Source organism: Theropithecus gelada, chromosome 6 (genome assembly GCF_003255815.1).
Source record: "Theropithecus gelada isolate Dixy chromosome 6, Tgel_1.0, whole genome shotgun sequence".
NCBI classification, from domain to species: domain Eukaryota; kingdom Metazoa; phylum Chordata; class Mammalia; order Primates; family Cercopithecidae; genus Theropithecus; species Theropithecus gelada.
The window spans coordinates 11,640,145-11,665,241 of NC_037673.1; the positions used below are offsets into that span (position 1 = coordinate 11,640,145).

Here is a 25,097-nt window from a genome sequence, read left to right on the forward strand (position 1 = left end):
ATGCTTATAACATTCTCTGTTTTCTAAATAAACGTATTTGCTTGAGCACAGTAAAAATACATCTTAATAACACCTTCCAGAGCTAAGGCGAACCAGAGAAGCTCAAATGAGGCACACAAGAAAAGAAAAAAACACCTTGGAACCACAACCTGCCCCGCTCTCTCTCATCTCCCACACCCTTCATACCCCCACGGTTACAGCAAAATACAACTTTGGGCATTTTGGAAGTAACTGTTCTTTGTGACACACACACACACAAACACACACCCCAAAAATTCCCAAGTCTGTTTTCCTACCACACACACCAGGAAGGCTGCATCACCTTTCTAGTGACTTAATTCTGAACGTAGAGGCTCAAACCTGCCCAGTGGCAATCGAAGAAAACACATTACACACCAGAATAAGATGAGGGTCGGGAAAAAAGAAAAAAGCAGCTTCGCTTTCAGCCATTAATTACGGATCACCCCAATTTCGCATCGCTTATCTCCCATACACACGCACAGCCTTCCAAACCTGGCTTTCAGGCGGCGCTTTCCAGAGCCTGGCTGTCTATTGTCAGCACGCAGAAGCCCCCGAAACCTGTGAAGCCGGCAGCAAAGGCTTGCTCGGAAGCCGCTAAATATAGACCAAGGGGGCTCTGGGTCTGGCAAGCCGCGGGAGCCTGAAGACATGGCCATGGACGCATATGACTAAGTCTTTCCATTTTGTTCTAGCCAAACATCGTAATGACATTGAACATAAGGGCAAAAGACTGGAGGGAAGTCCTCCCCACCCCCACCCCGTCTCCTCCCGTATATTAGGGACGTCATGAATGCACCGGGTATGTTCTCTGGGTGGCGGGGAGCAGCATTGTCGGTGTTGCCCTAAATACGCTTCCTCCCGGGGAGATGGGTGGCAGGGAGGGGGAGCACGCAGGGCAGCCACTTGGTAACAGCTCCAAGAAAGGCACTAATCCCGGACCCCCTTCCAGGCACAGCGGCTTCCGAGGGGGACCTGGCGCGATAGCGGTCCTTCCCGAGGCAGGCAGGACCCCCGCAGCAGCCGCCGCCGCCCGCCCGCCGGCCGGGAGCCCAGGACCACCCCCACCGGCGGCAGGAGGAGGAGGACGGCGCCGGGAAGAGGCTCTGCCCGGCCCCGGCCGCCCAGCCCCGCAACTCACCCAACGGCGCGGCGCCCGGCGGCTTCCTCGCAAACATGCACCCGCCGCCGGCGACAGCTCCTCAGTCCGGGGAGAGGCGTACGCGGCGCCGCCCGGCTTCAGGGCAAGGTCCTGACCTTGCCCAACTGCAGCATCTTCCGCTTTTGTTGTCTGAGCGCGGCCGCGGGACAAGGGATGCTGGCGGGTGGCAGGGGCGAGCGCCGCGGGCGAGAGGCGGCTCCCGACGCGAGTGCGCGGCGCCCGGCCCGGCGGCCCCTCCGAGCGCGGCGAGCGCAGCGCCCCCTGCCCGGCTCCGCGGGCTCCGCGGGCTCCTGCGGGCTCCTCGGGACTCCGGGCGCCGCCGCCAGCCGGCCGGGCTGAGAGAGTAGCCGCCGCGCCCGCCGCTCCGCTCGGCCGGCTGTAGCTGCGGGCGCGAGCTTGGGGCCGCCGCGGCGCCAGGCGCCGAGCGCTCCCGAGCTGCGCCCCGCGCGCGGCCCGCGCCACCTGTGCCGCCGCCGCCGCCGCCGAGGGCGAGGCTCCTCCCGCGGCGCGCGGCAGCCTCAGCCTCCACCTAAGCCTCGGCGGCCGGCCCGGGCGCCCGGCTAGTGAGGGAGCGTCCGCCCCGCCGCCGAAACCGGCCCCGGGTGCGGAGCATGCCCAGTGCCGCCGCGAGAGCGGCGCTTCGCCGCGCGCATTCCAGTTCTCCTGGTTTTCGCGGCAGCAGCGGCAGCCGCGGGAGAGAGGGGAGGAGGCCGCGGGTTGGGAGAGGGCCGAGCATCCTTGGGAACGCACGCCCTGGACCTGAGATGGTTGGATGCTCCGGAGCTAGGCGAAAGCTGGAAGGGACCTGGGAAGGGATGGAACCCCAGGTTAACACCGCTTTCCTCATTCACGTGCAAGGCGCTGACAGTTGACTCTGCTGGGGCAGATGTCAGCCTGTAACAAAGGGCCAGGGGTGCGAGGGGTCCTACAGTGGCTAGGTGGGTTGGGGAAGGGAGGCCGGCGGAAAGTGCTGCTGGGCGCAGGTGGATGCTCTTGCAGATCCTGTGATTGCAGAGCTAAAAAGGCACGACGTCCAGCAGAGGTCTTCTCCACAGCACCTGCCCAATCTTGCCATCACCTTCCCTGTTCAGATGGCATGTTTTTGGAGGGTAGTGAAAGTTTCTCCTTAGGCAAAATCACTTCAGATTTGAATCTGGAATGCCTGCAAACTTCCTGCAAGAAAGACCCTTGCCCAGTTTGAAACTTGAACAGATTAAGTTCTCTCTCCTCCCCCTCTTGTGCCACCTTGTCCTCCTCTCTTGGCCTCTTCTGCTGCACCTCTGCCACCTTCTCTTCCTCCTTTTCCTCCTTCTTTCGTGGGCAAAAGTGAACCACTCCCCTAATCCTTCCCCACAGTTTTCCAATGCATCTCGCATTGCCTTCTTCAAGTTCAGATCGGTTTTCCATATCACCTCCTGGCTTGACTGCTCCTTGACCCCATCGGGACTTCTCCTTGCGTATCCTGCTGTGAAATACAGCAAGTAGAATCACCGTATTCACAGTCTTGTTGAAAAACGAAACCCAAATCATGTGCCAAGGAAGACCTCTGGGCCTTCGACCCTGTCCCTCTGACTCAGGAGTCAGGAGGGGGCTCACTCGTGCTGCATTCACAAGCCAAGCCAAGCAGAGCACAGCCTGCCCAGGGGCCAGGGCGAATGTTCCTCCTAATTATGCCACAGGCATGACCCTGAACACCGCAGACTGTCTGAGGTTGCGATCTCCTCCACCCCACCCCTCCGCAGAGCTTGTTTCTGAAACGCAAATAAGCATGACAGAATGCAGGAAATTGTAATAAGAGGGATTTGGTGCTTATGATTCTCAGTAACATTGTGCTTCTATTTTGTGTTGGAAGAGATTATCCAACAAACTTAAATGATTTGAATATTCAAGTCTATTCTTTATTATACTTGGGAGTAAGTTGAAATATAAATGGAAGAGTAAAGGAGAAAAGTCATACAGAGGTTAAATAGGTAACAAATAATTGCTAGGAGGAGCAGATTAAGCATAGACTATTGACAACAGTACAAACGTTCGCTTTTATTCCTGCTACCCCGGTGTGGACATGCACACACAGGCTTGGTCTCACCTGCAAAAACAGTTCTCCAAGCTGACTCCAAGTGTGTTAAAGCCAGTTTGATATTAAAATATCCTGAGTCCTGTGAGGGAAGACATGAAAGACCTTTTTTTTTTTTTTTTTTTTTTTTTGCAGCACACGTTTAACTGTAATTTTTATCTTAGTTCTCAGAAAGGCAGTTCAATTACACTGAGTACTTGGTACAAGACAAATTAGCAGCATCATATCCATTAGACCACATTATATTTCAAGAGATGTTCTTAGTTCTCACGCGACCTTCTGTCAGTCTGCTATTGTTTGGTTTTCCCGTTGCATCTTCTAACTCAAGAAGTCAGTGGGGAGGTGGTAAGGGAGATGAGGGGACATCAGTTACTCTTTAGATTAAAATGGAGGTAGATGTGTAGACACTATCAAGAGGTAATATATGTATCTTTTATGCCTAGTAGAGATCTAAGTAAAGAAAGTAATTTTCTAACGTTTTTTAGTTATTTTTGAGATGAGCAATGACAAATTCTATCAACTAATTGCGTGTCTGGGAAATGACCTGCAGGCAGTCCCTACAGACACTGTTGGGGCTGGGGCTGGTGTGATGTGGTTATTTAGGAAGCAGAGTGGTAATGTCCAATGTCCTGGATTGCTTTGATTTAATTTGCTCAGTGCCCCATTTCATTGAAACATTTATGATTTTTATTCTTCTAGAATAATTTGTAACTTAAGATATAATTCAATTCACAATTAGATAATACTGAAAAATAAAGCAAAATGAACATGTATAATGTTAGATCTTGGAACGACTCACTGCTGCCATCTTTTGCCTCCTGCTTCTGATAGTTCCTATATAAAGGAATATTCTAAATCCTCAAATTCACTATGAGACCAGAACATTATTAGTTTATTATTTTCAAATTACAGTACTCAACGCGCAGTGAAAAATCTTCATTGTATTTCTTCTGTCTGTGCATTAATAGAGTTATGTGATACAGAAATCACATATAGGGAAATACTAAGTGCTATATCTCGATTTTTGAAATCACTTTTCAAAATTTGAAGCAAACATACTTTTATATGGAAGTGTAACTTAATTTTAGAAATAAAATCTAATAATTCAAAATAATTTTTATAAATGTATGTGTCTTATTTTGTAATTGAAAGTATGTCAATTTTAGGAGAATGACAGTCTCATTTAAGTCACAGCTGTTTCAATAGGGCATTGTTTGTTGCTATTGAGATTCAAATAGAAGATAATATTTTTGTAATTTTTTAAGTGAATTATCCATTGATAAACAATTGAGAAATTTTCAAATTGAGAAATGAAATCAGGTAAGTGATTATTGTTGCTGTTCAGCATTTAAATAGGGAGAGTAATGATACTTATTTAAATTCATAATTTAAATTTTAAAGCAAATTATCTGAAATAGTCAGCCAATAGTGTCATCATGAGTACATGTGTATGTATATTTGGGAGGCTAATACACACTGTTTGCTCTCAATCATAAAAGATATGATATTTGTTACCTGAAAGTGTCTCTATGTTTTTGAAGACTGTGAAGTAGTTAACTAATTTAAACGAACCATTTTAGTTAAGATCAATGTGTGGGTCATTTCACTATTTGATTGCAAACTTCACATATGCACTCAAATTGCCTTTTATTATTGCTGCAACTCCTATGACGGTGTTATTCATTCATTCAGCAAATGTTTATTGAGCATCCATCCACTGTGGTTCAGTATTGGCCAAAATTTGGAGAATTAGTAGCAAACAATAGAGAAGATGACAAATTTCTTATCCTCCTGGAGTTTAATTATAAATTGGGGTTATTGGGGGTAGCAGAAATTGAAGCACTGCAAAGAGGTAATCACCACCAGAAGCTGAAATGAGGCACACAAATGTCCTCATTTCTTCCTAATTGTCTATGTGCCTCAGTGTATTGCCTTCCTGTTATGGGAGGAAAGCTCAATCATTGGATTAAGCCGTGGTGGTTGTATTCTGTTACCTGCACCAAATTCAAACTCAAATTGAAATACATGTTATCTGTAGTGTCTCCCCTCTGCTCACTATAGCTGTTATTATTTTAAGTATTTCCCCCACAATATATTTTCTCCAAAAATTAAAACATTTTTTCAACAAAGTGAGTAAATGAATATGGTCTGAAATCATATGTATTAGAAGATAAATGAAGGAATAATATGAGGTTTTTATTGTCATTGACCAATACATTCACATTCAGAGCATTGCACAATGAGTCCACCTCAATGATTTTTATACTATCTCCCAAAATGAAATACCCCATTTTCAATCTCTGTTCTCCTTAATGTTCTCTACCCGCTCCAGTGTTACTCTCAAGGTTATACAGAATACACGTTCTGAAATCGATTTACTCATTAAAATGAAACCCTTGATGCTCTCATTTTATTACCCATAAATAAGCCAAATCTTGCCTCTTGCTTTGTTGTGAAAATTAAATGAATGAATCAGTCTATGATAAGCAAATGGCTCTATGCCTGGCAAATAGTGAGCAATTAGTAAATGATGGCGAACATGAGTCATGACATTACAATATCCCTTTCACCTCTACTGTTTTCGTCGGCTTGCTACATCAAAACACACTTATTATCTGATTGCGCATATCTTATTCAGTCATCAAGACACCTAGAAGATACCATTTTGCCAGTGAGCTTTTTAATATTCGTTTGTTTCAAATAAGCATTAACTAAATTTCTCCCACATGCAGGTAATTATATCATGCAGACTAATCATGAGAGTTTACGGGGATCTCCATTGTGTAAACTGGTTGTGTTTCATGCTTTCACTAAATTCTTAGGAATTTGAAAATACATCACTTTTTGTCATATTTCATCATGTCTATATATTTATATGCTTTCCCTACTCCATACAATGTGCTGCTTTAGTTTATATGTTGATAATAGTGTTATTTAACATTATTTTCCATATTCTCTGAGATTGTGTCTATGTACATAAAATATGTATGTGAGCAGTTAGATTTTCTATTTATGAAGTATATTATACTTCTACAATAAGCAAAAATAAATGTTTCACAAAATATTTACACAAATATACTCTAACATGAAATATTCGGTTATTTGAAAAAATCATTTTCCTTACAATTCTGCAAAGATGAAACATGTATATTGTTAGGAATAGGAACTTAATAAATGTTTCAAATAATTGAGCATTTCATGTAAGAGTATGTTTGTGTAAATATTTTGTTAAACATTTATTTTTGCTTATTAGAGAAGTAACAAGTTCTCATTTAAAAAGTTTTGAAAATCAGAAAATTATGAAAAACCTCATAATTCTACCACCTAGAAAAAATAGAGTATACAAATGCCTATCCTCTTGTTTACTTAAAATTATATTCCTGTACTTTCCCATTCCATTTCGCAAACTTTTCTAAGGTTAGATTATTCTTTATATAATGAATTTTCTATTTGATACATTTTGACTGTTATCACATGACATCTCCCGAGGTAAATAAAGGTTCAATGAAGGTTGTTTTCTGAAATTGTTTGAAAAGAAAAACACTCCAATTATATCTATTTCTGAGTAGGATGAAATAGCTTATGGGACCTCCATGCCTCTGGTAAGAATAATTAGAATTTTTGAATGAAAAACAAAAATATTTATCTTATGAATCAGAAACCAGATGAAGCAAAAAGGACTGGAGGAGCCAAGATTCCAGACAGGCAGGAATGTGGACGCCGAGCTAATGTGGTATGTCTGCTTCTTCCCCTCATAACTTCCGCCGGTTCTGGATACAGTGAAAGAGGCTGGGTTCTGAGGCTTTTCCTGGGTAGGGGCCACTGTTTGAGACAGAGATATCAGCAGAGTCTTTGTTAGCTTATAGGGCTTTAAACCGAAGCCCAAGGGATCAACATCCCGGTAAGAAGAAAGGATGAGAGAACGTGGCTGGTATTCCCTTCAAAACTTTTGATAACTTATGAAGCTGCACAGGACTAAAGAGCTAAACAAAAAGCCTCTGAAAACCAGATACAATTTTAACAGTCCTGCTGTGCAGAGAAGAAAAGCATTCACATCCAGGACCAGGCCCACCTTGGGAGATATTTCAAGTTATCAGTTAAAACTCCTAGAGTGTTGCACCCTGAGAGCTAGAGAAAACAGAGGCGGAATAAAACGTAACAATACTGTAATTCCTCTCCAATTCAGTGAAGCTGCTCATTGGAATAGTGGTTACCAGGTGATCTGTCTGCCTAGCAGAGGAAGGGGTGAAACCTTTTAGGCAAACCTCTGCAATTTTTAAATATTCATTGTCCAGCCTTCAGTAAAATCTGTTATTCAGAGTTAGGAGCAAATGACCAAAAAACAATTAACAAATGTAGAATTGGAAAAGACCCATGAGTGATCTACATACTAGAATTAGCAGACAAAATATCTAGAATGATAATGATCAATATGTTCAACAGAATATAGGACTGTAGAAAAAGATGAAAAAGAAAAAAAACATGAAAAGGAAAAGATGGAGAAATTCACCGAAGAATTGAAAACTGTGAGAAGAATGAATTCACTGGGAATCCTAGAACTTAAAAATATGGCAAATTAATTTAGTAACAAATTTGATTTGATCCATCACATATAAAATTGTATCAATCCACATGTAACATTTGACAAAATCAGCCATGTGCTGGATTGTAAAGCAAGTCACAAGCGTGAAATGATTGTATTCATTCAGAGAATATTCTCAGAGAACAGTGTCATTAAGCCAGAAATCAATAACTATAAAAAGAAAATCTTCCTATGCATAATTTAATCTGCACTACTTCAAAATAAATCTACTTGAGAAAGTTGAATTATTTTAACATAAATGATAAATAACATGTGTACAATAAAAATTGCAAGATGCAACAAAAACAGTCTTTACAATATCTATAAAATATATTATATTATGTACTAAATAAATAAAAACAAGTTGCAAACATCTGACAGCAGTCAATGTAAGGCTGCTATTCTTGAACTATTCTGGAGAGAGAAAGTATTCAAAAGTCACTCCACTTTTGCACTGCCTTTCTCCCTAGGTACATTTTCTGGGGTGTGGTACAAGCGAGATCTGGATTTCCATTGAACAGAGAAGGCAAGGATTAAATCTGGGTTTATTAAAGTGTCTTTGATGTGGAAGAGACAGTGCTGGAAAAGAAAGAGTCATAGAGAGGGAAATCCAGAAGTTTATATAGAAATGCCCCTTGAGGCCGGGTGCAGTGGCGCACACCTATAATCCCAACACTTTGGGAGGCTGAGTTGGGTGGATCACCTGAGGTTAAGAGTTCGAGACCAGCCTGGCCAACATGGCAAAACCCCCTCTCTACTAAAATTACAAAAATTAGTTGGGTGTGGTATGTGCACCTATAACCCCAGCTAATCGGGAGACTGAGGCAGGAGAATTGCTTGAACCCAGGAGGTGGAGGTTGCAGGGAGGCAAGATCGTTCCACTGTACTCCAGCCTGGATGACACAGTGAGACTTCATCTCAAAAATAAATAAATAAATAAATAAAATAAAACCCCCTTGAGCCTTGAGTAACTTGACGAAGTCATGGATTCATGAGAGTAGAACAAGACTCCAAGAAGCTAGAGAACTGCTGGGAAGCAAACAACTGAGGAAAGATTTCGCAGCTTCTTCAGTGGTATGGATTTTGGTGGTCAGGCCCAACTGAAGTGAAGAATGTTTAGAACAAGTCAAAGATGGAGTTGAGTTGTCAGGCACATCATCAGATACAGGTGTTATAAATAGAATCATGTTCCCCTCCCAATTCATATGTTGAAGCCCTAACTCCCAGTGCACCTGTATTTGGAGATGGGGCCTTTAAAGACATAATTAAGGTTAAACAAGGTCGTAAAAACGGGCCCTAGGCCGGGCGTGGTGGCTCACACCTGTAATCCTAGCAGTTTGGTAGGCCAAGGTGGGTGGATCACCTGAGGTCAGGAGTTCGAGACCAGCCTGGCCAACGTGGTGAAACACTGTGTCTACTAAAAATACAAAAATTAGCCTGGCATGGTGGCGGGCGCCTGCAATCCCAACTACTGGGGAGGCTGAGGCAGGAGAATAGCTTGAACGAAAGTGGATGTTGCAGTGAGCCAAGATCATGCCATTGTACTCCAGCCTGGGCGACAGAGTGAGACTCCATTTCAAAAATAAATAAATTAATTAATTAATTAATTAAATAAAACAGAAAAGAAAGAAAAAGTGCCGTAATCCAGTACAGCTGGTGTCCTTATAAGAAAGGAAGACACCAGGGATGCCTGTGCACAGAGGAAAGGCCACATGAAGATGCAAGGAGAAGATGGTCCTCTGTAAGCCAAGGGGAGAGACCTCAGAGAAACCTACCCTGCCAGCATCTTGATCTTGGACTTCGAGCCTCCAGAACAGTGAGACAATAAATCTCTGCTGTTTAAGCACACACTCTGTGGCATTTTGTTATGGCAACCCTAGTAAACTAATGAAAAAAGTAAAGATAAGCACACTTTAAGATTGAGGTCTGTAACGTAGAAATATAGGGGGAAAATGTGATAGATCTCTTTGAAGACAGTGTAAAACCAGGGCTTAACAGCTCAATTTATTTCATTAGTACTTTGTTGCCAACATAAAACTCAATACTTCTTCATGGAAATAAATGTAATCCAGTGCCTTTTCAAGATATTATCAAAAAATTGACAAATATAATTTTTAAAATCAGGTATGGAAAAAGGAAGAAAAAATAACCAGGTTGTACAAAGAAAAAAAAAATCTATCACAATGAAGTTGTTGACAACCAAAGATTGAAAAAAAGTTCTTGAAAGCAGCTAGAGAAAAAGGACACATTACACACAGAAATACAATTGTTACATACATTGGTTACTCAAAAGAATTGATGGAGACCAGGAAACAATGAAACAAAATCTTTTAAATACAGGACAAAAGAATATAAGTGAAAGGAAAAAAAAGAATTCATTGCTAGTCCTCTTGTTCTAACAGAAATGTAAAAGGAAGTTCATCAGGCTCATAGGAAAAGAGAGCAAAAAGAGAGCAGAGGAAAGCTTGGAACTTTAGAAATTAAAAAAGAGCGACAGAAATAGTAAATATCTGGGTCGATATAAAAGACTATGTTTTCCTCTTCAAGTCAGTTACATATATATGACTGTTAGATGTTAAAATTTTAACACTTTCCAATATGGCTTTTGATATTCATTGAAATAACACATTTAGAAACTGTAACAAAATGTCAGTTGGTGGTAGTTGGTGGTACGGACTAGTTCAGTAGTTCAATTGTAAATTAATTTTTAAATTAAAATGTAAATTATATTTGTTTTTTAGTTGATTTAATTTTAAAATTAACTTTAAACTCTCATTCCAAAAGCAGTAGAAAATATGAGGCATATGTATATATATATATATATACACACACACACACATATATATATTACATAAATTGGATCCATAATTCAAAACCTTTTTACAAAGAAACTCAAGACAAGATAGCTTTAATAGTAAATTATGTTTCAAATACTTAAGGAAGAAAATTATTCTGGTATTATACAAACTCACCAGAGAAGAGAAAAAAAAGGAGAGTACTTTTATACTCATGGTATGAGGCCACCATAAACTTGACACCAAAGTCTAATATGGACTTTACAGAGAAGCAAAAATATGAGTTTTATCTCATAAATGTAAATACGAACTCCTCAAGAAAATAATTAAGTTCCAATTGAGTTAATGGATACATTTTAAAAATACATTATAAACGAGTGAATTTTATCTTAGGAAAGTAAAGCCTGTTTAAACATCTGAATATCAACTCCCATATTCACCACATTAACAGAATAAAGGAGAAAAATCATAGATTCAGAGAAATGCTTTTAATAGCATCCAATACCCATCTAAGGTAAAGAAAGAAAAAGCAATTTAGCAAACTAGGATTAGAAGGAAACATCACTAATCTGATAAAGGTTAACTGGAAAAAAAGCACCTATAGATTTTCCTCCGAGTTCTAGAAAATAAGACAAAGATGTCTACAATCACCCCTTCTTTTCAACATTTTACTGTAAATGTTGGCCAGTGAAATGAGGCAGTAAAGAGAAATAAAGGTTATAAAAATAGAAAGCATGGAGAACAGGATACTCCCCCAAAGATCTCTACATCCGAGTCGTCATAACATAAAAATATGTTCCTTATATGGCAAAAAGGACTTTTCAGATGTGATTAAATTAAGGATTTTGAGAGGGGGAGGTTATCATGGACTGTCCAGGTGGGCTCAGTGTGATCACAAGGGTCACTGTAAGTGGAGAGGGAGGCAGAAGAGTGAGAGCGAGAAAGAGATTTGAAGATCTTCTGGTGCTGACTTTGAAGATGAGAGGAGGAAGGGACCTGAGCCAAGGAATAAAAGTGGCCCCCAGAAGCTGGAAAGGCAAAGAAAATAAATTTTCCACTAGAGTCTCCACAAAGGAGCAGCATCCTGCCAACATCTTGGCTTTAGCCCACTGCGAACCATTTCGTATTTCTGATCTTCCAAATTGTAAGATAATGAATATGTGTTGTTTGAAGCCACTAAGTTAGGGAGTTATGGGTAATTTATCACAGCAATAATAAGAAACAGATACAGAAGAGATTGTATGTGTACAAAATCCAAGAGTCTGCTATCAAAGTCAATATGTGAATTCATCAAGAACACTGGATTCATATTCAAGATACGTCCATTGTATTTCGATAAACTTGCAGCAAAATATTGGAAAACAAAACACAATTTTTAACAAACACCATTCGCAAAAACATGTTAAATACCTATGTTGCATCTAACAAGGATAGACAAGATCTTAACAATGAAAAGTATAAAATTTGCTGAGAATAATGAGAGAATTTCTACATAAATATAAAGATATTCATAGTTATGAATTAGAACACTCAAAATCGTTCAGATAAAATTCTTCATAAATGTATCTATACATTCAGTGCAACACTCATAAAAATCCATGGTGTTTTCAAACATTGATACATTGATTCTAATATTTGTACAGGAGTGAAACGTTCCCAAGATAACCAAGTCAATTTTGGATTTGAAGAATAAATTTATAGGATATACACTACCACATGCAAAATTTATTATAAAAATCTATAGTCATTAAGACAGTGTGATATTTGCACAAGGATAGAAAAAAAGACAAAGGAGTCAGATAGAGTTCAGAAATTAACATACATGGATGGTCACTTGACTCATGCCAGAACTGTGAGTGAACAGCAGTTAACAATCCCAACAGCAAGTTGAAGACTGTATGAGTGAAATGCCTTTCCTCTGTAAAGTTGGAAAAGAGGAAATTTTGAAAGGGGACTAGGGAAGGAAAACATGCTCTTATATCACAAATATGTTGTTGAGAAAATAAACTTGACAGAAAAAAACATATTTGGATGTTGATCATTTGAAAAGTGACTTCTTTAAACTGAATGGTACCCTAGGAATGTCAGTGTGTGTCACCACGATGATCTCAGGTGGGGACTGCTGGTTTGTAATGGAGATTCAGGAACGTTTGTCAGGTCTCAGTCACTAAGCTGAGTGGTGAGTAAATGGATGTTCTTATTTTACTCTTTTTAACTTATGAATAGCTGTACTTTGATTTAATTTTAAAATTATGTATAATGCATTTGGTTCTGGAAGATTTATAATACATAAATATAAACATAAAACATATAAAGATAAAAACACAAAATATAATTACAGAAATAAATCATAGTAATGATAGATGTAATTAAAATAGCTTTGAAATATCAATATTCCTTTATCAAATTTGCAAAGTCTTCTTCACTTGTAATATTCAGTGTTGGTTAGAAGGGAGAGATGCCAATGAAATGCATATCATCACCACAGTTTTAGGGGATAGTTTGCAATACATGTTGCAATTCTGAAGAACTTAATCTACTTTATGGAAAGTGATTTTGAAGTTCTCATTACGAAGTAGAGCATGGAAAACTGAAGTAAACCTTGCATTGATAACTCAGACCAATAATATAGATGTTAGTGTACTATGACACCGTGATAGCCTCAGGTGTCATTGCAGTATCTCTTGACCTGTATTAAACGACCCTAATCTTTGAGCATTTAGCTATCACTAAGCAAGCACTTACCTATACAGGCCATTGGAGTGCCTCTGCTTTCAGGATTCCCTTCCCTGCAAACACACACATGTGTAGTGTGATGGGTCCCCCATCAGGTTACTTAAGGATGTATACCCACTGCTTGAACCCAAAGGCCGGGCATTGAGCCAAGGCCCTGATGCCCAGCGGAGGAGCAAGTGTCTCTGAGAACTTAAACATCCCCGGACTATATGAGAACCTACCAAGAAAAACAGTCTCATCACTTAAACACAGTGGGCAAAGAGCCAGAAAATCAGCTTAAAGGTAGTTTAGAGACAAGAGGCAGCGTGGATCTCTAGAGCTGTCCTGCTGCTATCCAGGAGTGCCCTGTAGGTAAGTCCTAATAAGCTTTATGTAATTGTCAAGTTGGACTTTCCCAAGTAATTATTTGGTCTCTCAACACCTTCCTCGTTGCAGAGGTAGAGGGGGCTGTGGGTGTTACAGTCCCAGGTTTTTCTCTTAACTATATGCAACATCAAGATTCCTATCTGCTTTTGTAACAGAGTCCCTGCTGTAGTAGAGATCGAGGTACTTCTCTGGGACTTTTCTAGCTTTATTTTTGCAGGATATATAAATACAATATTTTGCAAAACACTTGAAGACAAAAAAAGAATGTAAAATAAGAAAGCAGGATGATTTTGCAGTGCAATGGATAGGCAGGTTGTTTAATGGATAAAAATCAACCGGAAAAGAGGACTCAGTAATTTGTAAGTAGCCTTTCCTGGCTTTGTATTTTAAGCCTATACATTTAAAAGGGGCACATGATATCAGTTTGGGAAAAGAAAGTTGAAGAATTGAAAGACAACATAGTCTCAAAACATATTTTAGGAGATGAGCGCAGTGGTCTAAAATTAACAAGATGAAATTCAATGGAGAGAAATGCAAAGTCCTTCCCTCAGGGTAAAACAATGGTATAATAAATCCAGGTTAGGAGGCTGTGGATTCTGAACTGGGATCCATGTACCAGAGCTGCACTGACCGCGCCCAGGCCTTGGGAACGTGAGTGTCCCTGGAATCAATTGCTTCCCACACGGTTCAATCTGTTCAGGGAAATTTCCTTCAGTGCCTACAAGGGAAGATTGGCCTTTCTAACTACTGCAAGCTGCTGCTAATTTTATTCGAAGGCGAATCTCAGAGACACCAGCAGATTCCCCACCTGCCTGGAAAGCTGCCTTCATCTTAGTGTCATGGAACGAGAAGCTGAAGCACCAATTACGGTCTGCTGTGTCAATAAGACCTCTGACACCACCTGGAACCTCATTTGGAATCTTCCTCATTGTGACTCAGCACTACCATCCTCAGCTGCACCAAAAATTCAAGCCCTCTAGTCACTTCGCTTTTCATTATTTGTTACTGTCTCTCAGCCCTGTGTTCTTCTCTGGAAATTTTGGCTTAACATAATTAAATACCCCTAAATTACTTTTTGAACAAGTTAGTTTTAATTTTATTCTTAAAAATTCATGACTTTGTGCAAATTATTAAGAGATCTCTGTTCAGGTTGACATCTATTCATTAAACCCAAGTTTCATAGTTTTTACTCTTTTTATATGACATATTATTTTTCATTAAGCATAAATCACTTTTATTTACCTATATTGTTTATTCCTCAGTATACTAAAGACATGGAAATGAATTTAAATTTTAACTTTAATAAATAAATTTACAATAATTATTTCTCTAAATCATCAATAGTCAGCCACAACCAAATGGTGTTTATTTAATTCAGTTCCCTTTATTTAAAGCTAAAATCTTAAGCCTAGGAGTTCAAGATCAGCCTGGGCAACCTAGTGAGACCCCATATCTACAAAAAATTACAAAAAAATGAGCGGGGCATGGTGGCATGTGCCTGTAGTCCCAGCTACCTGGGAGGCTGAGGTGGGAGAATTGCCTGAGCCTAGGAATTTGAGACTGCAGTGAGCCAAGATCACACCACTACACTCCAGCCTGGGTGACAGGGTGAGACCTTGTGTTAAAAAACAAACAAACAAACAAACAAAAAGCTAAACTCTATTCTACCTCCCAACAAAAATTTAACAATAGGTAATTCATAGGCCTCTTACTTGAAATTAATATTATATGTATTTCCTGACAAAATTTTATCAGAACTTTGGTTTCTCTAATTTATGAGTTGGTTTTTTGCCTATATTTTAGATTTCAGGTCATTTAGCTTACTGTGCAAGAAAACTCATTCCTGCATCTGCTTTTACTGTGTTCACCTCTGTATTTCTAGATTAGGTTCTTCTCTAATTCTTGGTTTATCCAGTGTAGCTGCCGGGTTAGTTTTCTGGGGCTGCCACAACGAAACACCACAGACTGGGTGGCTTAAACAACAGAAGTGTGTTTCTCACAGTTCTGGAGGCTGGAAGTCCAAGATCAAGATGTTGGCAGGTCAGATTACCTTGAGGCCTCGCTCCTTGGTTTGCAGAGGAGTCTTCTCCATGTGTCCTTCCATGGTCTTCCTTCTACGCATATGCATCCCTGGTGTCTCTGTGCCTCCAAGCTTTCTTTTTCTAGAACACCAGTCTTATTGGATTAGGGCCCATATTCACAGCTTTATTGTAATTTAATTATCTATGTAAAGGCTTTATCTCCAAACACAATCACATTCTGAGGTACCAGTGCTTAGGATTTTAACCTATAAATTTGGCAGGACACATCTCAGTCCAAAACAGCTACCATCCATTGTTTGTAGTGGTATTTGAGAATTTCATTCTCCTTTAGTCGGCCACCCTACAGTTTTACTCCCCTTGCCGGGTGCCGGCTGATTTATTGTTCATTCCTTCATTCACTTGCTCATTAAATGCCTTCTCAGGGGCAGGCCATGCTCCAGGGTACGAGGGTGGGGAAGTGTCACTGCCCTTGTGGCACTGCCATTCCGGAGGAGGACAAAGACAGTAAGCACAGAAACCAACCTTTCCTTATTGTGGTGCCAGGTTGTAAGTGGTAAGGTCTCCGAGGAAAAATAAAGAAGGAAATGGGGCTAGAGATGTAAGAGTGCTGTTTTTGATGGAGTGTTCAGGAGACACTTCTCTAAGTACATGTCATTTGAATAGTGATTGGAACAAAGTGAGACAGAACACTTTAGGAATATCTTGGAGATGTGTCTTCGAGGCAGAGGGCACAGCAACTGCAAATGCCTGGAGTCAGATGATTCTCAGCAAATTTAAAGAATGGAAAAAGGAAAACCAACGGGACAGTCGAGGGGTGGATAATGTAGAGCATTTGAGTTACAGAAAAGCCTTTTTTGTATTATAAGTCGGGGGAAAGACTTCGGAGAGTTTTGACCAGGGGCAAGTTTTGACCTAAGTTACCCAACTTAGAACCTCAATGCAGAGTTCTGGATGCTGTGTGGAGGACAGGTGACAGGTCTCAGGAAGGCAAGAATGGCAGTGGGCTGCTCCCCTGTCAGACCAGGACAAAGATGATAGCAACACAGGTGAAATTCTTACCTGATATGGTTTGGCTGCGCCCCTACCCAAATCTCGTCTTGAATTGTAGCTCCCATAATTGCCACGTGTTGTGGGAGGGAGCTAGTGGTAGATAATTGAATCACGGGAGTAGTTTCCCCACACTGTTCTCGTGGTAGTAAATAAGTCTCATGAGATCTGAGGGTTTCATAAGGGGTCTCCCCTTTGGTTTGGCTCTCATTCTCTCTTCCCCACCACTATGTAAGATGTGCCTTTCACCTTCCACCATGATGGTGAGGCCTCCCCAGCCACATGGAACTGTGAGTCCGTGAAGCCTCGTTTTCTTTGTGATACACCCAGTCTTGGATATGTCTTAATCAGCAGCATGCAAACAGACTAATACACTGGTGGTGGAGGGAGGAGTAGCAAGAAGTGTGAAGTCCAGGAATCTCTAGTAAAAGCAAACTAAGTTTGATGGACTCCTCTCACCTGTGCTAGGAATGCAGGCCAGCAGAGTGGCTTTGTTAGGCCTGCTCCTTGTAGTGTAGCAGAAGATTGAGCTCAAAACTCTTCCTCCTGCCAGGCAACAGTATAAACTAAACTGGATAAACGTGGGCAAAAATGAAGGAGGCGGCAGAGGAGCCAGACCTCCCTCCCTCAAGATTGAGTAAGAAGATGCTATTTCAGCACCCTACAATGTTGCCAATTGTTGTGCACAGCTGGAGGTAGTATGAGAAGACATTTCTGCTGGGAAAAAAACAAATTCTCCACGAATCTTTACACATTTCCGCACAGTCAGAACATGTTATGTTCCGAGCAACAGTGACTCTCAACCTGGGTTAAAGAATGGTTTAATGGTAGACATGCCTTGCAAGTTAGAAACTCTATGTTGCTCCAGGGACATTTGCTTCCTTTGCAGCATAACAAACTCCCTTCTTGACTATCCTGGAACCACTGGTTTATATTCCAGATTGGAGACCTTCTCCTCCTCTCCTTAGAGATGATTTCTTTATATTCCAGAAACATATTTTATCTCTGTGTCTGTCTCCATTTCTCTGTCTCTCTGAAAAAATAAGAGGGACAGATATGACAGCCACACTAAATATGCTCTGAGTTTCATAACACTGAGGCTTTCCTGTTCTGCATGTGCAGGGAAGATCAGGCAGTCATTGCCTTGCCCCTGGAGAAATTAAGGAATAAGGGACCAGCACTAAGATCTCTGTTTTCTGACCCAGAGAGCTTGTATTTCCTGTCAGGATGAATAAATATAGACATTAAAATGTGACAAATTCCACTGTGATTCATCTGAATGAAAATGTCTCTGAATTGTCAAACTTTGAAACTTGAAGATACATCCAATTTAGTGCATATGGATAGAAAGTCATGAATGGTCATGGAGGGTGCAAATCTTCATAATATATTATTTGTACTTACATAGGCCATAGGTTTGGGATGAGTGAGATCGTGAGTAAAATATATTGGGACACATCCCACAAACTGGAAAGTGAAGCTGTGTAGAATTCCGTTAACATAATGACAACGTAGACAAGTTCATGTACTATGCAAAACATTTGGGAGCTACTTGTTTGTTGTATGTTATGGGCTGAAGTTCGTCTCATTCCCTCCCATTCAATTTCATATGTTGGAGTCCTAACCCTCAATTCCTCAGAATGTGACTGTATTTGAAGATAAGAAAGTGACAATTAAAGTTAGAACAAGGTAATTAAGGTGGTAAACTACTCTAATAGGACTGATCATATGGTTTGACTCTGTGTCCCCACCCAATTCTCATCTCAAATTGTAATCCCCACATGTTAAGGGAAGACCTGGATGGGAGGTGATTGGATCATGCAGGTGGTTTCCCCCATGATGTTCTTGTGATAGTGACTTCTCTAATTAGTTTTTGGTTTTACAGGCTCATAGGTGGAAGGTACTTGCCTTGTCTTAGATGAGACTTTAGAATTGGACTTTTTAGTTAATGCTGGAATGAGTTATGAGTTTGAGAGACTGTTGGGAAGGTATGATTGGTTTTAAAATGTGAAAAGGACATGAGATTTGGGAGGGGTCAGGGCGAAATGATATAGTTTGGCTCTATGTCCCCACCCAAATCTCATCTCAAATTGTAATCCCCATGTGTTGTGGGAGGGACCTAATGGGAGGTGATTGGGTCATGGGGGCGGTTTCCTCATGCTGTTCTCATGATAGTAAAGGAGTTCTCATGAGATCTGATGGTTTCAAAGTGTGATACTTCCTACTTCACACTCTGTCTCCTGCTGCCATGTAAGATGTGCCTTGATTCCCCTTCCACCATGATTGTAAGTTTCCTGAGGTCTTCCCAGTCATGCAGAACTGTGAGTCAATTAAACCTTCCTTTTTTTGTAAAAATTACTCAGTCTCAGGTAGTACTTTATAGCAGTATGAAAACAGACTAATACAAATGGTGTCCTTATAAGAACATTGGATTAGGACACAGCCATACACAGAGGAAGGACCAAGGAAAAGACAGCTATCTACAAGCCAAGGACGGCAGGCTCAGAAGAAACCTGCCTTTGTTCTCAGACATCTAGCCTCCAGAATGGTTAGAGAATTAAATTACTGTTTTTCAAACCACACAGTCTCTGGTACTTTGTTATAGCAGCCCCAGCAAACTAATACAATGTATATTGTGTGTGTGTGTGTGTGTGTGTGTGTGTGTGTGTATAGAGAGAGAGAGTATATATATTAGAGTATATTATACATGCATTTAATTATGTTGTCTCTGTTATTGGTCACTAACCCTAAAGAGAGGGCCAACAATTCTTAACTTCATGGCCAAGGAGTTTGGGACTCCTGAGACAAGGCAGGGCATCTCTGGATGGTGGAAACTCAGGTTGTTTTGTTTTGTTTTGTTTGGAGATCATTCTTGTATTGACCATTCTGAAGCCCGGATCATTATTTGTCTAATTGGAACGTTCTGATAAGCCCATGTGATTAGAACTGCTGGTGGGAGTGGAAGAGCACTGCATAGAGGCATAGAGGCCTAATTCAGTTCTTTTAAGTTGAATTTTGACTCAGGTGTTTTCTTCCCATTTGCAAAATGCAGAATTTGCAGAACAGTGATCACTAGTGTGAACATCAGTAAGAGCTGCTACCTGGTACAAAAGACAAGGTGGAAACTGTTGAGAAGGTCAAGTAAGTAACACACATATCTTTATAAGTTGGGGCATTATAATTTCACTTTCATATAAGAGAAAAATGGGTTCATAAATCCTACAAATGTTTTTCTGACAGATAGAAAGTTATAGTAATGGAGATATCCAAAATGAAATCTATGTTGGAAAATAGAGCAATAGATAGCAGATAATGTGGTGAGGAGGGAAAATAGTAAATTGAGAAAAGATTAGAATTAGAAGAGGGAATATTGCCAACAACCACGAATCACACTTTAACAGCATGAACCAGCAACCTTGCTAAATTCTCTAATTAGTTATAATAGTTGAGGCTGGGCGTGGTGGCTCACGCCTGTAATCCCAGCACTTTGGGAGGCTGAGGAATGCAGATCACCTGAGGTCAGGAGTTTGAGACCAGCCTGGCCAACATTGTGAAACCCCATCTCTACTCAAAATACAAAAATTAGCCGGGCATGGTGGCAGGCACCTGTAATCCCAGCTACTTGGGAGGCTGAGGCAGGAGAATTGCTTGAACTCAGGAGGCAGAGGTTGCAGTGAGCCGAGATCACACCCTTGCGCTCCATTCTGGGGGACAGAGTGAGATTTTGTCTGGGGGAAAAAAAAAAACACAGTTTGTGGTAGATGTTTTTGTTTGCACTTTCTTAGTAGACAATTGTTAACATAGAAACACAGGTTGGTGACTTCCTCTTTGAAATCTTATACATTTTTTTATTATTATTATCATTTTTAATCTCATTGCTCTGGCTAGGAATTCTGGCACAATGTTGGGGGAAAAAAAATAGTGACAGTGGGCAATTTACCCTGTCCTTGATTATAATATCTCTAAAATTTTACCCTAAATTCTTTCTGCTATGATTTTCCTATCAGATTTTCATTACGAGGTCACAAATTGGTGTCTTTTGTTTTCATAATTTCTCTCTGTAGAATAAGTTGACCCTTGGTCAACTTATCTAAGCATCAACTTAAAATAAGTTGACTCTTCTACCTGATTTGGTTGCCTGAGCCAACATCTGAGCTTCTTATAGGAGTTTTATTTTTCTTCTTTTGGCAAAATGTTTCTTGATGCCTTCTGGAAAGCCCTGCATTTTAACATTTGATGACACTGATTTGCTTTTTTACATTTAAGATTTTTAGCAATGTGCCCCATGTGCTTAATGTTTGTAGTCCCTGGCATCTTGAAAAGTCCCAGAATACAATACACTGCCTACCTTTACTTGTTGAGCGAAAGTAAAAAGGAATTCATGCACAGCCTTGAGCATGAGGAGAGAGTATAATCCTTAGGAAAATTAGGTATGCAGGTAATACATTTTCAACTTTTTGGTGGGGAGGACTTTGAAACTTGACCTTGCATTTTCTTTTACGCTTCTTTTGCGTTGAGACTTGAACAATAGAATTCTGGATTTGTCAGAGTGGGCAGAGGAAAAACAAGCCTAATGAATTCTTCAGTAATCCCTAACCCTTCTCACACTGTTTTCTACAAAACTGTTTTAAAAAGACCACACTCTTCAAATTATAGTCACCTCCCGCCCCTAGTAATAATCACAGATGAGGTAATCTGCTGCAGAGGAATAGGCTCCTTGCAAGAGTGACTGCTCAGGAGACTGACTTGTAGGGGAATTGGTTCCAGTGCTTTGCCCTGCAAAGATTTGTTTAAAGGCTACATTGGGCAGCAATACTTGTGAAGCCTATCAGCACATCACTAAAATATGACCATTGCCAGAGCAGATCAACATTATTTTGAAGACAGGTTTGACTAAATGGGGTCAGACAACTTGGTAACAAAACTGTTGTTCGTGAGCAAAGGGTATTGTATTTAGGGCATCCAAACTCATAGTGAGTTAATGTATGGGAAGAGGTTGTAATGCTGTCCTTTATCTTAGTAGAAATATTATTGGGAAGCTCAACCCCATGTGTGGGTACAGTTTTTAATACCAATTCTGTGTAATTTGGGGAATGACTTTTTCAGGTTCCACCAGTATGAAATACGAGCCTCCTGCCTTGAAATGTTATGTGCCACTATAGTAAACACTATATGGGTTCCCAAGATGATTTAGAAGTACAAAGTCATGTTTCTCTTAAATAACCATGAAAGTTAAATTTTCCTTTGAGCGAGCCAAATCTTCTATTGAATTTGTCAAAACTCAAAGACCTGTAACCCCCAAATTAACTTTAGAGTATGTACATATACCCCAATAGAAAAAATACACATTTAAATATATCTGAGAAAATGTCAATATTGACAGCACTTTAATAAAATTGTAGCTTATATATGTAGGTACTTCTTAAATTTTATTACATTTTTCTCTATTCTAAATGTAGAACACACTTCTTACTTCCCATGTTGGGACTCAGAAACATCAAAATATGGTGTTTTGACATGCTCAACTGAAGACAAAGCCTCAAGGTCTCTCTGACCTCTCTGCTGCTACCATCTCACCGAAGGAGTTGAAGTTCCTTTATCCGCCCAAGATCCAACACACCAAGGAGAACAATTGTTTTTTCATTTTCTTCCCACTCCTGTAAGACCAAGAATGTAACCACACCTGAGCAGACATTTTCGCTGTCAAAGAGAACTATTTACAAGTGAATTACTGTTCCTGCATCCATTCATTCTCCCTAGTAACCCCCTCAACAGAATTCCTCTTCTCCCCTCTCCCACAGCCTGTTTAGCAAGGATGATATGTAAGTTTCCAAACCCCACTGGGGTGTTGGGTCTTCATTCTGAAAGCTTCCATGGATAGTCATTAAATAATTGTGTGCGCCTTTCTCCTGCTAATCTGCCTCATGTCAGTGATTTTTCAGCGACCCTTCAGAAGGCAAAGGGGAAGTTTCCTCTTGGTTTCTCTACATTCCTATTGGCCAAATTCAATCACCACTACCAGGATAGTGACTCTTTGTAGTGAATTTAATAGGATTCTTCCCTACTCCCTGTATCTGTCAGAGTTCTCCAGAGAAACAGAATCAATAGGAGATACAAACATATATATATATATATATATATATATATATATATATATATATACACATACACACACACACACACACACACACATAAAATTTATATTTATTGTGAGGAATTGGCTTACATGATTATGGAGGCTGAGATGTCCCATGACCTGCTGTCCGCAACCTGTAGGCCCAGGAAAGCTGGTGGTGTAATTCAATGAGAGTGCATGGTGTAAATTCCAGTCTGGGGAATTTACCTAGAAATAATGTCTGATCATTAACCACACCTAGAAAAAATGTTTAATCTGGGCATCCCCTGGCCAGTCAAATTAATACATAAAATTATTCATCACAGTCCCCCAAATTCATGTCCACCTGGAGCCTCAGAAAGTGACTTTATTTGGAAATAAGATCTGTGCAGATATAAGTGAGGAAGTTAGGATAAGGTCCTACCAGATGATGGTGTCCTCATAAGAAAAGGAGACAAAACACAAACACATGCAAGGATGCGGATGGAGGCCATATGAAAATGAAGCGAGGCTGGAGAGATGCAGATGGAAGCCCAGGAGTACCGGGGATTGTGTGGAGCCATTGAAGCTGGGAAGGAGCAAGAACAGATTCTTCCCTAGAGCCTTCAGAGAGAGCAAGGCCCTGCCAGTACCTTGATTTCCGACTTCTAGGCCCCACAACTGTGGGAAACTAAATTTCTGTTGTTTTAGATGACCAGTTTGTAGTAATTATGTGTTATGGTTGCCTTAGGAAACTATTACAATTCCCTTCTTGCCCAAAGGAACTGGGATACAGTAGCAACTTGCTGTGTGCCCTGTTGGAAGTGTTTCCCTTTTGGGGACCAGGACCTCTGAACCTGCAGAACCCAGCATTACAGCTACAGAAGGCACAAATTCAAAAAACAAAACAACAACAAAAACCCAAAACAGCAACAAAGCTGATGTTTTTTACCTTTGACTCCTGAACACATGTATTCTTCCCCAGGGTATAGCAATGTATCTAAAGGCCTTTGACTCAAAATCTATACTAGGTCTTAGGAGAAGAGCATCCATTCTTGGGGCATATCAGCTCTGAGCAGGCACTGCAAACTGTACCTTTGTCCAGCCTATCATCAACTCTCTGACCATCCACTTCTGGGTGGTGGAGAACATGATAAAACCTTCTGATGTGGGCCTATTCTTGTGCCTTCTTTTCTGTAAAAAGGATCCTCTGGTCACACCTTAGATTATGTGAGATCCCCAGTTGCCAGAGAGGTTCTGGCTAAAGCTCAGTGATGATGGCAAGTAAATGGAAGAAATGAAGTGTTTGTATTAAAGTATTATTTTGCATCAATAATAATTTAATAAAATAATAACCTGACTTTTATAAAATGTTTTTCCATACATATGAGAATGACAAATATAAAATATATGATGTCTTTAGCTGTCTTATTATATTATGCCTGTCTTTACTACACTCTCCTATTTCTGGCCCCCTATTAGAACTATTCTTTCTTCATTACAGTAATCCTCATTCAGGAGTTTTATGTGATGATAATGGGTGCGGTACATGCTAGTCTATGCCTCTGTTCTAAAATTTGCCTTCATTCAATTCAGTCAACATTTATTAACTAACAACAGTGTTAGGAAGGGAGTGTCCATTTCAAAATTGTTCCACTTAAGAAAATAAAACAAGTTATACTACTTATCTTTTTCTATATATGGTCACAATATTTTATTACTTAGGACAACAATAATCATGTATTAGCCTGTCCTAGTTTCTGCAGGTGAGGGTTTGAACAGAACATAGTGAGGACAGCCCATCTGCTCCAATTTGGAGCCTCAGTGGACAATGTGGAGGCACGGTGGCAGGGGATTTGAGGCTTATTCACTGGTGGGGTGGGGGTTGACACTGGCTATTGGCCGAAGCCTTGGCTGGCATTGTCAGCTGGGCCACCTCACTGTGGTGTCCCCATGTCCACTGGGCTTCCTCATACCATGATGGCTGCTTCTCTGACAGAAGGAGAGCAAGATCACACAAACCAAACAGGAAGAAACTGTGTTCTGTAAATGTCCTTGTATCAGAAGGTAGGTGGCTTCATTTTGATGTACTCCAGTCATCTCAGGAGTCAGAAGCCCTGAGCAGTTTCAGCAGGAAAACACAGAGACTTTGAAATGGTTTGACTGTGTCCCCACCCAAAT

General features: G+C 40.6%; 1 protein-coding gene across 3 annotated transcripts in view; it reads right to left on the bottom strand.

The window, feature by feature from the left end:
* The window catches only part of CTNND2 (catenin delta 2), a 928,994-nt gene extending 927,597 nt beyond the window's left edge, over positions 1-1,397 (bottom strand). For all 3 annotated transcript variants that reach the window (XM_025387612.1, XM_025387608.1, XM_025387606.1), the window contains exon 1: positions 1,160-1,397. Coding sequence is in view for 2 of the 3 variants with exons in the window: in XM_025387608.1 (XP_025243393.1) it covers positions 1,160-1,196 (37 nt within the window). In the remaining variant the exon portion in view is untranslated. The remainder of the gene's footprint in view (positions 1-1,159) is intronic.
* Between the last annotated feature and the right edge of the window lie 23,700 nt (positions 1,398-25,097).